This window comes from Fragaria vesca, linkage group LG5 (genome assembly GCF_000184155.1).
Source record: "Fragaria vesca subsp. vesca linkage group LG5, FraVesHawaii_1.0, whole genome shotgun sequence".
NCBI lineage: Eukaryota > Viridiplantae > Streptophyta > Magnoliopsida > Rosales > Rosaceae > Fragaria > Fragaria vesca.
The window spans coordinates 21,157,498-21,173,685 of NC_020495.1; the positions used below are offsets into that span (position 1 = coordinate 21,157,498).

General features: G+C 37.8%; 2 protein-coding genes across 2 annotated transcripts; both read right to left on the minus strand.

The window, feature by feature from the left end:
* Nucleotides 1-2,098: 2,098 nt before the first annotated feature.
* On the minus strand, nucleotides 2,099-7,592 carry LOC101305848 (E3 ubiquitin-protein ligase RNF14-like). Its single transcript, XM_004300183.1, has 7 exons — nucleotides 6,965-7,592; nucleotides 6,313-6,387; nucleotides 5,716-6,229; nucleotides 4,018-4,403; nucleotides 2,785-3,011; nucleotides 2,524-2,695; nucleotides 2,099-2,373 (listed from the first exon to the last, which is right to left on the minus strand). The coding sequence occupies exons 1-7, from the start codon at nucleotides 7,478-7,480 to the stop codon at nucleotides 2,245-2,247; spliced, it is 2,019 nt and encodes a 672-aa protein (XP_004300231.1). The 5' UTR covers nucleotides 7,481-7,592; the 3' UTR covers nucleotides 2,099-2,244.
* Nucleotides 7,593-7,884: 292 nt separating this feature from the next.
* LOC101305560 (E3 ubiquitin-protein ligase COP1-like) lies at nucleotides 7,885-16,188 on the minus strand. The gene is made up of 15 exons (XM_004300182.1): nucleotides 16,052-16,188; nucleotides 15,917-15,968; nucleotides 13,532-13,939; nucleotides 13,373-13,450; nucleotides 13,131-13,286; nucleotides 12,718-13,035; nucleotides 12,317-12,471; nucleotides 12,146-12,211; nucleotides 11,758-11,836; nucleotides 10,547-10,702; nucleotides 10,311-10,409; nucleotides 9,813-9,917; nucleotides 9,115-9,294; nucleotides 8,443-8,553; nucleotides 7,885-8,365 (listed from the first exon to the last, which is right to left on the minus strand). The coding sequence occupies exons 3-15, from the start codon at nucleotides 13,844-13,846 to the stop codon at nucleotides 8,195-8,197; spliced, it is 1,989 nt and encodes a 662-aa protein (XP_004300230.1). The 5' UTR covers nucleotides 13,847-13,939; nucleotides 15,917-15,968; nucleotides 16,052-16,188; the 3' UTR covers nucleotides 7,885-8,194.

The window sequence follows — 16,188 nt, forward strand, 5'->3', positions numbered from 1 at the left end:
GTTATATATATATATATATATATAGTATACTAGTATATGACTATATGGTAAGAAATGACTGTATTTTTTTTATCCCAACAAACTAGGGTGGGACTTGAGTCCCAATTTGTGAACACCTAGATCCGCCCCTGGTTGCAACGTGGCAAAGCTCACCCCATATTACAGTCTCAACATGTTTAGATGATCAAAGCTCTATTGAAATTAATACAAGATATAATATTAATAGCTATTTTGAACGCTTCTTGAGTTACATTTCTTGGATTTGGGTGGAAATCATAAGGCATATGGCAGCGCTCACGGCGAGGAAACAATCGAACATGTGCTTCAAGTTGACCAAGCTGGTATCAATCGTGGAACTGTTAGGGTTCACCTAGCTTTGATGATTAATGATCTGGTGAGGCTGGAATGAAGAATTAGGGTTTCTCCGGCTTGTTGACGTGTTGACTATACAATTTCGATATGAACGATTGTTGGGACATTGCAATGATTGTATTATTATTAATCATTGCAGCCTCTGATGCCCTAGAGAGGAAGAAGCCAATCTAGAAGCAACTCCTACCTCAACAACGACCCATGTGATGGTCTTTCGTGCCAACATGCAGTCTCCTCTTAATGCACCTTCAACTATATCACTAACTTCGTTGTTCCCTAAGGTAAAAGGGGCAGTCACTATCAGGGAGGTACCACCTTCCCTTCCCTACTAAAATCACTGTAACTTGTAGAGGAAGGGAGGAGGAAGAATCACTTTATGGTAAGAGGCACGACATGCCCTAACTATGACCTCTCCCTTTGAACACTAATGAATCGAAACTTGGCTTCTCTTTTATTCCAATGGTGGCTAGGGGATGGCTAGAGCAAGGAAGTCTCCAAAAAAGAGGGAAGACCTCACGGCAACAGAAACAAGAAGAAGGTTTTTGGAAAAGCAAGTATCGGACTCCATGGCACCAAATCTAGAGGGAAAATAAAAAGGTCTCGAACCTGAGACCGAGGAGGAGTAAATTCCTAATGGGATTAGGAAAGATCCCTAATAAACCCTAGTTTGTCACTCACTCTCTCGTTAATGATGAAAGGTACAACAATGTCTTTTAGGCCTCTAATTGTTATGAGTTGAGTTTCTTACTAGTGTTTATTAGGTTTGTTTGCTTTTTTGGTATTCATATCCACCTTTTTGGATGTAGCTATGAGATTGTTTTTTATCAATTCTTAGTTGTAATTTGGATTAAGCTTTTACTTTGTTTTGTGTTTGGGTAATTCTTGTTTCACTAAGGCTTGTCTGTTATGGTCCTTATGATTTCGATTAATGGAACTTACTCCGCTTTCTCAAAAAAAAAAAAAAAAATATACATACTTGTTTTATATTTTATTTTAGTTCTATCATTTACATTTTCATAGTTTTCTAAGTCCTTAAACTATAGTAGTTTTTTTTGTTGGTGACAATAGCTTTTATTGCTGATGACATTAGTTTTTGTTGCCTCGCTAGAAGTCACTTGAAATCTTACATGAATAGCTTTATTTGCTGGTGACTTTAGCTTTAGTAGCTTCTTAGGAGGTCGCCTGAAATCTTAACTGAGTAGCTTCTGTTACTTGTGAGAGTAGCTTTTTGTGTGTATTGAGTTTTTTTTTTTCTGCATTTCTTTTTTCAAATGTAGTGTTTGATTGTCCGCTTTGTTGGAATTTAGTTTTTGTCAAATAAAGGGTCATTGAGCTTGTGTAAGAGTTTAATCTTTAGCTTGACTAGGTGTAGCAATGGTTGTATATGTTTCTCGCCTAATGGAACCCACTTGCCTCGACAAAAAATAAAAAACATGATTCTCAAAAACATGAAATCTTACCTAATTTGCTTCTGTTACTTATGAGAATAGCTTTTTGTGTTGTGTATGTTATTTTTTTTTTTTTCTGCATTTCTTTTTCAAGCAGTGTTAGATTGTCCACTTTGTTGGAATTAAATTTTTAGTATTTCGTTTTCATCGAAGAAAGGGTCTTTGAGCTGGTATAAGAGTTTAATCTCCCGCTTGACTAGGTGTAGCATTGGTTGTATATGTTTCTTGCCTAATGGAACCTACTTACCTCAAAGAAAAAAAAAAAAAAAACACATGAGTCTCAAAAACATGTGATCCGAATCCAGCTACTCTCTGTTGTATAAACTTATTAATAAACAGTGAGATTTGATCCATATTCATCAAAGGAATTAGATGATCGAGATATTTAAGTTGTAGCTTCCAGTAGTATGGCAGATGTGTTTTACTATTCCTGTGTGTGTTGTTTGCAGCCCGTCGGTCCATAATGTTGAGAGCTTCGTCTTACGGTCTCTTTGCATAAGTAGCAAAAGTGGTGTTGGCATGCCCAGCAGGATATATGATTGTTATTGTTAAACTGATGGACAAAAGGCAAAATCATATCAGTCATACAGACACAGATGCAAATAATTTCAAAAAATAGAAGGATGCTTACCACACCTGTCAGTAAAAAACGAAGAAAAACAATAAATTCCTAATATCTGTCCTGAGACATATATACACTCACCTTTGCATTAAACTGACCACAACTAGGACATAACTGTCCGTGTACGTCAACCTGTTCGGCAACCAGTTCGGCAACCCGTTGGGCTTGAATCTGACCCAAATTCTCGCGAGGATTCATCCTTGCCTCCCAGTTGAGAATTGCCTCTTGGGGGAACAGTTCACATTTATCATCCCTTCAATTAATACAATCTAGTCAGTTCTACACCATCCAGATACATATATAGCATGGAGCAGACTCAAGTAATTGAATTAAGGCAGAAACCTGAAATGATCATATCCTGTTATTCCGCTTCCACAGTTGTAGCAGAAGTACTGCCCACAATTTTCACAAACCATCTTGTTGCAACCATCAACTCGGGATATAGCCATGTTGCAAGCCGGGCATTGCTTTGAATCACGAAGTATTTCTCTCACACTGAGGATCTCATTGATCAATTCTTTTTCTCTCCGCTTTTGCTTATCGTCTAACTGACAGTACTTTTGACGTTCCTGCAGAGAAAATCTGTGTTTTAAGTAAAACTACAAAAACATGAATTTTCCAATAGACAAGAGAAAGACTGGGAAAGGAACAATAAATATTCACTTTTAATAATGCCATTTTACATCTAGAGAACTGAGTTAATCCCTAACACAACCAATGGAAGTTGATGTAGTCACTGCGTACCACAAAACATTTGCATTCAAAAGTATAGTGTGTAAAAGTGTGTGTGTATATTGAAATTTGACGTTTTAAGTAAAACCGGAGTTTTAGTGGTGCAAACAGCTCCATGTTGTAAAGTTAAGACAGAAAAGTATATAGAATCTAAGAAATCTGAATAACGCTAGTTGGGCCTGGCAGAAAATATCGAAGGTGAGAGACAGTTTAAGATTTTGCATATATGGCTACCACTAGACAAGTACAGTGAGGGAATATTGTTAGGTATGATCTCTTTAAGAGAGGAAGAGGAACCATAGGGAGGTATAAACATTAGCAATGAAATTCACAATTCTATCAAAATACAACCTCACAATCAAGAATCTGTTTCTTAGGCACTAAAACGGGGAACCGGTACTGGAATTTAAACTGCTTTGAACCTTGTTAGAACTACGGTTCCAAGAGTTTCATATAAACCATACACGATGTCATCCTTTTGCTAGCTATGGAGATTAGAATGTATATAAGGGAGTTGTTATAAAGTAGAGTATTTACTATGATTAATGTGTCTGATTTACATGCCTTATCAAAAGAGAGAAACCCTTTTTCGTAGATTATTATTTCTCCAGAAAATTATATGCAGAAGTGTCGGTAATTGGAAAGAGAGACTACAAAGGCCATAAAACATTTGAAGAATTAAGGGCTCCTATATAAAATTAAAGAAAGCTAGCTTTGCTGTAATCATCTTTTAAATTGGGATTTCGTGCAACCCGACGAGTTGAATTAAGTAAAAATCCTATTTTGATGAAATCATTAGCATGTTTAATGTGAAATAATTTGAACTGAAAAGATTAACTTCACCTGGAGGATATGGAGCTTCATTTCTGGTGTCATACATTGAACACCCACATGGCGCCGCTCCCAGCAAAGTGTACAAAAGCTAAAGAAGCAGTATGAGCATTGGGCATGATCGTCTTCATCTTCTATGCAGGGTGTTTTACATCTTGGGCAGTTCACAATATCAGACATTGACTCGAGTGTTTTTACTAACATTGAGGATTCCCAACGTTCGAACTCTTCATTGCCAAGCAATTGTTTCAGCAAACATGGCGGGATCATGCCCTTACATTTTGCATCAGAACAATGCAATTTGGTAACGGTACCTTCCCTGACATGCATGTCTGAAAAGGTCTTCATGCATTTCCAACAGAAGAAATGCTTGCAAGGCAGCCTGATAAACTCAGCACCTATAAAGATAAATCAAGTACAGGTAATTAAGATATATATCTTAATTAACTTCTCATGATAGTACATGGAAAACAAAGTTAAGCATGTAAAGAGGTACAAATCTCAAAAACACTTATTTCTGTTTTCGTAGAACGAACTGAAGACGAGAAGTTCAATAATGGAGGTAAAAGGCTGCAAGAGGGAGACAGGAAACAAAAATATACGCAACAGTGTTGGCTGTCCACCATATTACATCTAAATTTCAAAACAATGTCTGAGTTCTTCCCAAGAGATGCAATTTCTTTTGGTCTGAGTGTGTATAGATGTAAACCCCACACCTTTCATAAGGTAAGACAGAAGATAATAATTAAAAACTATTATACAATAGTTACTGAAAAAAGATTCCTATGTCATAAAGATTCCTATATCATAGTACATTGAGTTAAATTTTATACACAATTCATGAGTCTAGTCATTCCAGTCAAATTTTATTCGTTTACCAATGTACCCAAGAGCTTAAGCTGTTGGAAAAGGAGAAAACAAGTGTACCTCATCAATCTCTAGAGGGCTTAAGATGTGGAATGTATTGGCAAACAATGAAAAGGTGTGACATGACTGTGATATCAAACTGGATTGTGATACCATGTTCGATTTTATTGCTTTACTCCTCCAAAGGCATAAACTATCAGAGGTTGGTCAACAAGAGTTTTACATTCTAACAACGCTGGCCATTTAAAAATGAACTGTTCCAAAGTAGTTACTCGAATGTACAGTAAGCTTTTCAGTTTATATATATTGCTGAGCTAAACTAGATATAATTGAGTTCCTATAATGTCATCCAACATAACCCCTGTGCTCCTAATAATCTATGCATCACTCAAGTTAATCACAGTGAACAAGCTGAGACTGAAGAACTTCCAAACATAACATGCCAACCACCAAAATGCATATAAAATATTAGTGTACTAGATAGTCCATACTCTTGGCAGAACCTTTCAGAATGATATTTCTATTCATGATAACATAAGCACTTTGCTCCTTGTAAAGTTACCTCATAGTCTCTTCCCTTTTGTACAATTATTATCCAATTTCAGTTTTTCCAAAATTAATTATGGTCAGCTAAACATATCAAAAAGACAGTCGAGTGCAAAGTGCATTCAATATAGTAATTCAGAAGAAATACTAGTCAAACTGGACTAAGTGGATATAAGACAATAATATAAAAAATAAAAAAAATTATATAACAAAAAAATTAAGACAGGAAAAGGCAGATCACTGGTATATAATATGAGATATTCAAAAGAAACAGGGTCAAGAAAAGGTTGGCATTACCTGCATACACACTAAAACAGATGCAGCATTCCTGCAAACCATTGAGGAAGTTCTCATGGAGTTTTTCATTATTGTAACTCCGGAGAAAAGGAATATCTGCATCTGGTGATACACTTCCTGTAAGTGCACGTCTATCTCCAACATCTTTAATGCCATAAGGACCAAGCACTATTTCCTTATTAAACCCAAGATGAGAGAGGGAAGAACTTTGTAGCCATTCCACCCATTGGTATATAACCTCCTGTCCTTGTTGGTCCATCCATAATGAGTCCAACATGGAACACAAACTGGAAATTTTAATATCATCCAACCATTGAACAGATAGTGTAAAATAAGGTGGTTGGTGGCTTGGGTATGATTTGGGTAACGAACATGTCAACATAATTGGTGGAAGATGCTGGACTGTGAAAGAGTATGAGAAGTCACCAGAACTACTTGTGTTGTTAGGGTCAGTAGATGAATTCAACTTGGTAGAAACAGCAATTTCATCAGGAGCTTCAATGTGTATATGAATCTGCATTGACACAGATTGACATTTACATTATTCTTCACTCGATTAACAGTTACAGAAAGCTCTAAGCCCTGCTACTTCCAAACCTGGAAAGATCGAAGGCCTCGTTGTCTTTGAAGGATGAAAACATTGTCTCCAAAAATGGACTCCATAGCAAGCAACTGCCAGAATGTTGAAGGATGAGAAAAAGTTGGAAAGCAGAGGACTCACCAAAAGACAAAAATGCATGCTGATGATGCTCTTTCCTCTGATCACCATAGTCAATAGATTGCAAATACGAAACAGAGTCCCATTCCTTTCCTATCTATTTGTCCCCCTCCCTAAATAATGTTTTCCTCTCATTCATAAACTACACCCTCAAGCATTAACAACAGCCATATCATGGGTTCTCGAGAAGCGAAAAAGATAATAGACAAGAATAAATCGGCAACAAATATAGCAGTTCTCCACTCCCATGATTGATTAAACTTCAAGCCAGACCAATTGGAATTTGAAAACTATCATATCAACTCAAGCTAGCATCGCAACACCTTTCTTTCAGTAACACATTTATATCAGCTACGCAACCAATTTATCATGTTAAAAACATTGCTTCATTCTTCTGAACATGCTAAATTCCTAAAGCAATACATATCCAAACAAAACAGCATATCTATCTCAAAAGAAAAAAACAGAAAAGAAAAAAACAGCATACTTAATCTTATTATAAACTCGAAGCCGAAAATGGATGAATATTACCTCATCCTCCTGAGCCTGATCATTGATCCTCAGCTGTTCTTCTGACAACTCAGGCTCTTGGACACCAACCTGTAACTCTTCCAATCTTCTCAAAGCATCATCCTCAGCATTCTCTTCACTACCCACAACAAGTCTCTCTTCTTCTTCTTCTTCTTTCTTGGATTGCTCCCCAGTTTCTGTCTCACCAATACTCAAAGACTCCACTTGCTCATTCAAAGACTCCACCTTGGAAGAACCACCCACTTCAGAAGAACCCACCTCAGATTTCTTGACATAGCGAGGTTTGGCTCGATTCCTGGGACTTCTGTGGTGTCTGGGTGCGGAGGCGGTGGTGGGTTCAGGATTCTGAAGCTGAGAAGTGGAAGGTGATTGAAGATCGTGATCCAGATTGTTGTGAGTTGGTGTCTCCTCAATTTGGATAGAAGGGTAGTGGTGGTGGTGATGTTTCTTTCCTCCTCTTCTGGTCTTTCTCAGCAGAGCCGGAGACTCTTCTGGTTGGCTATGGCCTCCCTTCATGTTTCTGCTACTACAAACAGAACACAATAGCAGACTCTTCTGGTTATCATATTTCTTTTTTAACTTTACCTAGTAAAAAGTCAACGTGTATTTATTATGTACTATGGTAAAGATGGATCAAACAGTGTGTATACTATCAGTATGAAACATTACACATTGATATTGACGAAGTTCCAAGATCTTTAAATGAATTCTATATTGTTAGGAAAGAGTCGAAAGACCATTCTAAAGATGAAATTGCACAAACGTAACTACATGGTAACTATGACAGTATGACTGCATAATATTGATAATAGTCATGATAATTTTTAGAGGTGACTACTGTGACTACGGATCACCTAATACAGATTTGAATTTGGCTATTATGATCAAGTTAGGTTAAACAGGTACAGACAGATACAGATCCGCTCAAATGTGACACATAGATATGTCTACAGTCTACCAATGGATTGTTTGAATTCCATTCTGCAACACAGTTGTGAAGGTGAGTCTACTGTCTACCAAATAACACTTTGGGTTAAGTTGCATTGGATATTTGGATTAGTAGGTTTGATTTCCATTCTACTACACAGTTGTGAAGGTGAGGCAATCTGTAGCATTCAGTTGCATTGGATGTTTGGATTACTAGCATTGTTACCGGCCTACAATATGTACAAACAATTTAACATAGCAACAGCAACAGCTGTTTCGGTCATCTTATTTGCATTCAATAGTTTAAGCCGCAAGAACCAGGACCTTAATGGTTCCCTGACTATTAGCTGTTAGCATTGTAGGGCTATCACTCTTCCAACATACAGCACTGATGAAGTAAGACCCTGCATCATCTTCGGTGTCTTCCATATCAGGTGACCCAAATCTATGCCAAGTCACAGGTTTAGAAATTTCCTGCAAATCATACCCCAAAAGTTTTAGTCAATGGCAAGGTAACAAGGGCAGCTTGAGTTGATTTGAATCTCACTAACCTTATGATACACAAACACTTCATTCGTTTCGCTGCCACATGCGATGTACTCGTTGTTAACTGTAAGACCTACGAAGTTCTTCTCATTTGTATGACCTTTAAAAGTTCGAACCTTTGACCATACACAAACAGAAGATTCAAGTTAGTTACACCTTAAAATCAAGTCTTAATAACGTAAGTTGGACCCCATGCTTTCCCTAAAAAAGGTCAAAAAAAAATAATATATATATATATATATATATATACAGCCCGGATCAGGAGCGGACGTCCGCACTGGGCTTCGCCGATTTCTCCACCTTCAGGGCGTCGACGGCAGCGCTTCTCTTGCCGAACAGATAGCAGACCTTGATACTGAGTTTCCTCTTGCCGGTGGACTCGCCGGCTACAAGTTTGCAGCCAACCTTGATCGGATAGCCCCAGTTGCTGCCCAGAGCTCCGATCCCGATCTCCTTGACCTTCTTCTTCATGTCAACACCGTCTCGGAGGCCTCTGGTGTTCATCCGGCAAGAGAAGCGCCGCCGTCAACGCCCTGAAGGTGGAGAAATTGGCGACGTCCGCACTTTAAGCCGAGTGCGGACGTTCGCTCTCGAACAGGCCTGTATATATATATATATAAACAGAAACTTCCCGATAGATGACTAAGTTACTAACATAACATGAACATATCACTTACTGGCATATTATCCTTCACATTCCATAACCGCAAAGTGCTATCAGTAGATGCTGAGGCAAGCTCATAGTTCGACAAGAACTTCACATACGAAACAGTTTTCCTGTGCCCAGTGAACACATGCAGTGGTTGACTCACATTTCTTAAATCATAATAGTGAATATGATGATCTGCTGAACCAACCTGGAAAGGCAGAGCAAAAGATTGAGGCTTCATCATTTGTTTTGAAAAACATTATATGAGGAAACTAGTGTTTGTAATCCAAAATAATCATCTTCTAGACTTCTACGCATGGGTCAAGTTTGCATAATTTCCATCCCAATCTCACTAATAGACATGCTGACATTGACGTAAAGGAACCCCTTTTGATTTTGAAAACTGAAATAAAGTACTGTAACTTTAAACTCTTGTGACACATGTCGACAGGGGTACCCATCAAATGATCTCAGAACAAAACATAACAATTTATAGTAATGCGCATGCACACATGAAACTATATATATGCCTGCTGAAGGCGTTTAATTTGGTGTATGGACCAACAAGAAAAAATTTCTCAGGCATAATGAATAATATCTTCTGTATGAACTGATCAAAGCAACTGTAACACACAAATCACCAGAGTACTACACTACAATCAAAAAAGCTCAAATGAAGACTCATTCCATAACTTTTATCCAATACTAGGAACAAATGGAAAATACCGCAATGCAGTTGCTCGATCCAGGATTATACTTCACGCAACATATGTTCGCTTTCATGTCAATGTTAAGAACACTAGCTTCCTGCCTTGTGCACCAAACCTTTACCTGCTTATTGTACAGGTAATAAAGCACAGCATAGTTAGTTTATAATGATCCATTCCTTGAGAGTCTTAAAGCTGATAGGAGAAGGAACCATGAGGTATCAAAACAATCTTCTCAAACAGATCAGCAGTTTGTTAGCCTAAACCAGACTACTAAATCGCACACAACATAAATATTAGCAATGTTTAAAGATATTGCTTATTTGCAATAAGAATCATTGCTACTTGCAAGACATCGATCATCGCATCTTACCGTTTGGGTTTTTCTCACACCTATCCAATTACTCATCTACAAATGAACTGTTAAAAATTGAAAGTGAAAGAATACTAAATTTTTTTAGATCACCTAAGGGTAAATGCAAGAGTGAGCTGAAGAACATCACGATTTTGAACGTACCTTACAATCATCACTTCCAGATACAAGCATTGAGGGTTCTGTGCATGAAAAATCAACACTCCAAGCACGTTTCTCATGCTCTTCATATTCCATGATACTCTGCCAAAAGCATTAAGGCATGTTCAACAAAATTGGAAGGTGAGACACTATTTTATTTGAGGAGAAACCAGCTTGTAATAATCAGAATACATTAGTATCACTACTCAATTAAAAACCATGATGATTTTAATCATTACCTGCCGAGTATCTACATCCCAAACAGTTACTATTCCCTCATAATCAGTACTAGCTATATGGTTTTTAGTAAACTTGTTCCAGCTCAAGCAACTCAGCTTTGATCGTGTAGGCATCTCCACAACGGCAGTGTGCATATCAGCTGGATCATTCACAACCTGGAAATTAATATCATTAAATCAACATGTGACCAAAAATTTTAAATGCCCAAAAAGCAGTAGCAAACAAACAAGGCCCGTGATTGATAGATTAGCCCGGCTTATCAAATCTTGTGTAATTAAATGCCATAAAACTTAGGTAGTCAATTAACATGTCCCCACATGCAGCAACAGAACAGCACATAGCTGGATCCACAATCTAGCCAAGCCATATTGAGTTTGTGGTTATATGAACCAGCTCATAGGTTACTTTTCAAGACTGGCTTTGGCAAAAGTACATACAGATTTGTGTCAATTCCTGCAATATTGCAGGAATTGAAGGTACAAAACAGGCTTTGGCTCAAGTTCTTTGAACTTACTAAACTTAAAGGTACAAAACAGGGAAAAAACTGATCTCATTTCACAAGTACCTTGATGCCACCTCAAGTAACTTTTGAAGTACAGTTGGATGTTTTTAAGGACATAATACACATTGCAGGTCTGGTTATAATGTGAATATGTTAATTTTGTTTGTTTTTGTTTTGGTAAGATATAATCATTAAAATGAACAAGAGAAGCAATACAATGGACAAGTGGACAAGAAGTCCCCTGAAAAGTGCTATGAGCTCACTAAAGTAAAAACAATTTAACAAAGCTAAAGTCGCTAAACAATAACAATCCAATCATTAGAAATTGCATGAAAAAGAATAACAAATTAAACTTAGAAGATACAAATGCCCACCAAGGGGTTAGTAGGAATGGTCAAACCCATGGTTTGATACCAAGTAGTGCAGGGTTTAAATAATAATTTTTAAACCAAAACACAATTGCAATCATATTAGATTGCATCAAGAGATGATCCTTTAAAAGCAGAAGATATTTGATGCCCACCGCATGGTTAGCAGGACTGGTCAGGCCCATGGTTTGCTACCATGTGGTCTGGGTCACTGGGATTCATATCCCCTCACCGTACCTACCTAGCATAATCTCTCTTCCCTCTCTTTAGTACACTATATTGAACAATTTTATTTTCTAATTGAAAGTAATTGTAAAAGACCTTTAAATCAAGATCATACCGAGGAAAAGTCAAAAACTTTTATGCACTTTGAAACTCCAGCAGTGGCGAACAACTCATAATCACGGTCAAATTCAATGCTGCAAGATAAAGTTGGCAATTCTATGAGGTTCACGATGGAGTAAGCAGATAAATGAGCACATGCTTCAAGTCTTAGCACATACAACAACAACAACTGAATGTATGCCTGTTAGAGACAGTAACAACATGTTAAGATATATCAGAAAAAGTGAGGCTATTTGGTACTATTTTCAAGGTCTCTGTGAAAAGAATTCATCAGAATAAATAATATCACTTGTAATGTTTCTCCGGTATGTGAAATCATTTATGATGTATCAAGATATTCAATTCTGAAAAGTTATACAGGATATGCCGTATAATATAATCACCTTGATACTATATTGGCCGAGTGAAATAGATCCTCATGCCTAAGTTCAGCAATGACCCTCATTCGACTGTTTAATAAGAATATAACAAATTAGAATGCAGATGAAACATGGTGATTAAATCAATTCACAAATTATATTTGAGTGAAGGAATGTGATCGTAGATGATCAAACCTGTAGCGTGTTAATGTAGTAAGCACTGATTGGAAATCGGCAAGACCTGCAGTATAACCTTCTCTGGGTATTATAGATCTGTTCCGTTCTAGCTGGGAATATGGTTGGTTCATCTGACGTCGCTTTTGCAGGTAACACTCTTGTAGCTCATCAAACTGCACAATAAAAATAAATGAGGATCTCCCTTACCTTCAAATCTTTTTTTTTCTCTACAAAGAAAAGAATGTGAAACAACTAAATCTTAATTTGATGCCCCCAAGTTGATAGAAAGGTATCTTTAGGTTTGGATAGGTGGTTTTTGTTGCGGAGGAAATAAAAGTTTAGGTTTTGGATTAGAGTAGGTGTAATATAGGATCAAAACAGACGCATTGCGGAATGCAAATGAAATGATTGTCACGAACCAATGCATGGACCCGCTTTTTCCTGGCAACAGCAAGTCCCGATTGATTCATAAACTGGGAGTCTGATGCGCTTAAAGCATCATTCCTCTGCAAACCTCGTCCCTGAATATTCCAAGAGGACGTTCCTCCTCGTACTCTGAGAGCACTGGAATTGTTGTCTATAGAGGAAGGCCATGAATTTCTTGCACCATTGGAAGAATCATCTCCTCCAAGCGTCCGTAGCCTGACAGAGTACCTATCCTTGGCACGGTACAAGTCCATTCTGCGTCTCTCAACTACACTTATGTCTTCTTTAAGAAATTGAAGATGGGATTGTACCTACAAATGGACAAGGTCGATAAGACGGGTGATACTTCAGTTCAATAAAAAATAATTATTTTCAGTGCATAACACAGTGAGAAACATGAATAAACCTCATTCAGCTCTTGAACTTTCTGCTTCCTTAAGCAATTCAAGAAGTCGAGCAATATTTGCATATTTCTCTCGGCTTCTTCTTGTTCCATTTTCCTCTTCTTCTCTGTAAGGAGTGCCAATAAGGTGTCAAGCTCCTTGATGGACACTTCACAGCCCTATTAAAGCAAAATACCGCAATCAAAATACAACACAAAAACCACAGTTTATATAGTGGTTACATGGTTCAGACAGTCAGATTCACCTGCTGCAATGCCTGACGAAAATGCTCCACAGGGGATGCGCTTTTTGAAATTTGTTGAGCCGAAGTCTTCTTCAGAAGCTACAACATATGTGGTATAACATTAAACAGCACAGTTCAAGTAACGATATTCATAAGTACAGTGTGAAACTGATAGGCTACCTTGTCCAGTAAGAAATTTGGGAACAATTGGTTCTTGCAGAGGGATTGAGCACAGCAAGGGCAGTCACTCTTATTGCTAAGGTGAGTGATGATGCACATATAGCAGAAGCTATGACCGCACGCTGTGAGGAATGCGTCCTTTACAATCTGCATACAAATTGGACACAGCAAATCCTTGTCCACCTCTGACATTCCTTTCTCCTCTGTCAGACGACCCATGTCACTGCTGCATGGATCCACTGAACCCCCAACGCTTGATAAAAATGGTTCCACTTTCACTGCCGGGACTAGTGCCCCAGTTGAACACTCCTCCATTCTTTCTATGTATCTCACCGTCCCTCTTTACGATTGAGCCCAATTGATGTACTAAGAACCAAATCACGTTGATGCACGTCCAGATGTAGTCATCTATAATTCAGGGGAGAGAGAAAGAGAGAGTATAAATATTTCAAATATTGACAAAAGTAATAATATTTATATACAATGAAAAATCCAAATCTAAATAAAAAACTAGTGCAAGAGATGACAACAAAGCCTATTGAGACATAAGAGCAGCAAGAGAACACATAAAATCAAACATATTTACATTCAGTTATTAACGACTTATTTTCAGTACAAGTTCTTGTAGGAATCAGTTTCTTATTCTTAAGCAACTAAAAACAGGGAGAGCAAAAATCAATGTTTTCTCAAAGGCGAAGATGCAAAACAAGGTGGCTTGTTAGTACCTCACGAGGCATATGCCATGCAGGCGATGAGGCGACCACATTTCCTGCATATGTTAAATTACTTATGTATATATGGTAAGCATGTTTCCAACACTTCACTCTTTTTTGCCTTTTTCATGACTAATGTTAGGAAGCAAAATGGGATATATTGATTGTATGATAATTACAATACCAAGTCTAGACTTTACAAAATTATTACAGGAAAACGAGATAAATCAAATGAAATAATTAAAGAAAATATTGAAATAATTCAATAGGCATTCAATCATGCATGTAGACATAAAATAATGCATCTAACCATTGCTGATGTAAAACTTAGGGAAGGAAACAACAGAATTTTTTGTTTTGTTTTTAACACGCCTCATTTAATTAAAATGACGTCGTTTTGAGGAAATTGGAGGAAAAAAAAAAGAAGCCAACTCGTCTTCACCATCCAACACTACACATCAATGCGCTGAGGCTTCTGCAAGAAGCGACAAGTCAGCCCCTTAAGTGATTGCCTTTCACTCAATCCATCGGGCCTGCATTTTACGTTGCTGTGAGGCGAATGTCAGTCGCCTCACAGCAGAGCATGCCCAGGGCGCGCCTCAGTTTCACCTTTGGGAAAATGCAAAAATTCACGAAGTGTATAGGACATGTTGAGGACTAGAAAGGGTGCAAGGAGTCTGCCCTCTTCACTTGATCTATCTACCACACATCTTTCCCATGCATTCCGTCCTTTGATGAACAGACTTTAGTAAATTCAATTGTTCCATTTCCTGCCCTGGACAATGGAGCCTTTCATAAATTTGTAATCATTACTTCAGAGAAGTGGTTTTAGCACTACTTGAAATTCATTGAAGCCGACTAAGCTTAACTCTGCTCCCTATGTCTATCTTCCCATATAGTTTTGAACCCTGCGCTGACTGTAGGAACCACTTCTGCACCTCATACTATCTCTAGAACACTGTTTGTATTATAATTGAGAGGGTAAAAGGGAAAACATTCCTAGTCTAAAATACACCAGGTAAATATACAATAAGAAGAGTTGACCAAGGACGACATACATGCAATAGGAAATGAACATAAATACAATAAAGAATTTGTCGGGTTCCATAATGGCTTTGAAACCGGTCATTTCTCATGAGATACTATCAACTGTCAGAGAAATACGGGCATTGCAGGATACGCAATCTGTACTAAAAAGGACAACGATAAACAATTACCTATGCACATTATGGAAACTCTGTATCCCAGTCACTATCTCTGTCTCTCTATCTCTCTCTAAACCTCTAATCCACACACACACACAAATACAGACACCTCTACAGCATATCGAGTGCCCCTTAAAATAGTCTAGAGTAGAAAGAACTCCCCTTTGCGCCTTAATCCAATCCTATACAATTGAAATTTGATTCTCGGCACCAGGAACACAAACTGACCAGTAACACCAACCAGCTAGACTGCTAAACTAACTGTTCAAAGGTAAGAACACTAGTACTCATGACCATCAGATTATGAAATCCCAAGACAAAGACTATCAGTAAGGCATAACGTGCACCAAAATCTCCACCACATCCTAGTTTGCTACTAAAGAACACATGCAAAATACCCAATTCCACACATGCAAGTTTGTGATGCTGCAAAATTCAAAATTGGAAAGGATATAAGATAATAGTACCTCCAGGAATAAGGACTTGCTGTTTGCTTTAATGGGGTGCTTTCTTCCACAGCTGAGAACATAAATAACACTCAATCAGTCAAAATTTTCAGAACCCATTAACAGATATGGAGAGAAAGATGAAAAGAACGTTACTTTATGGAAAGTTCGGCAATTTTGGAATTTGGACTGAGCAACACCAAGGGGGTGGTCTGAAATTAAACAACGAAGTTTGGGAATTGGGTTTCTTTTTCTGTTGTGGTGTTTAGAATTTGAGAGGAGTAGAGAGGTGT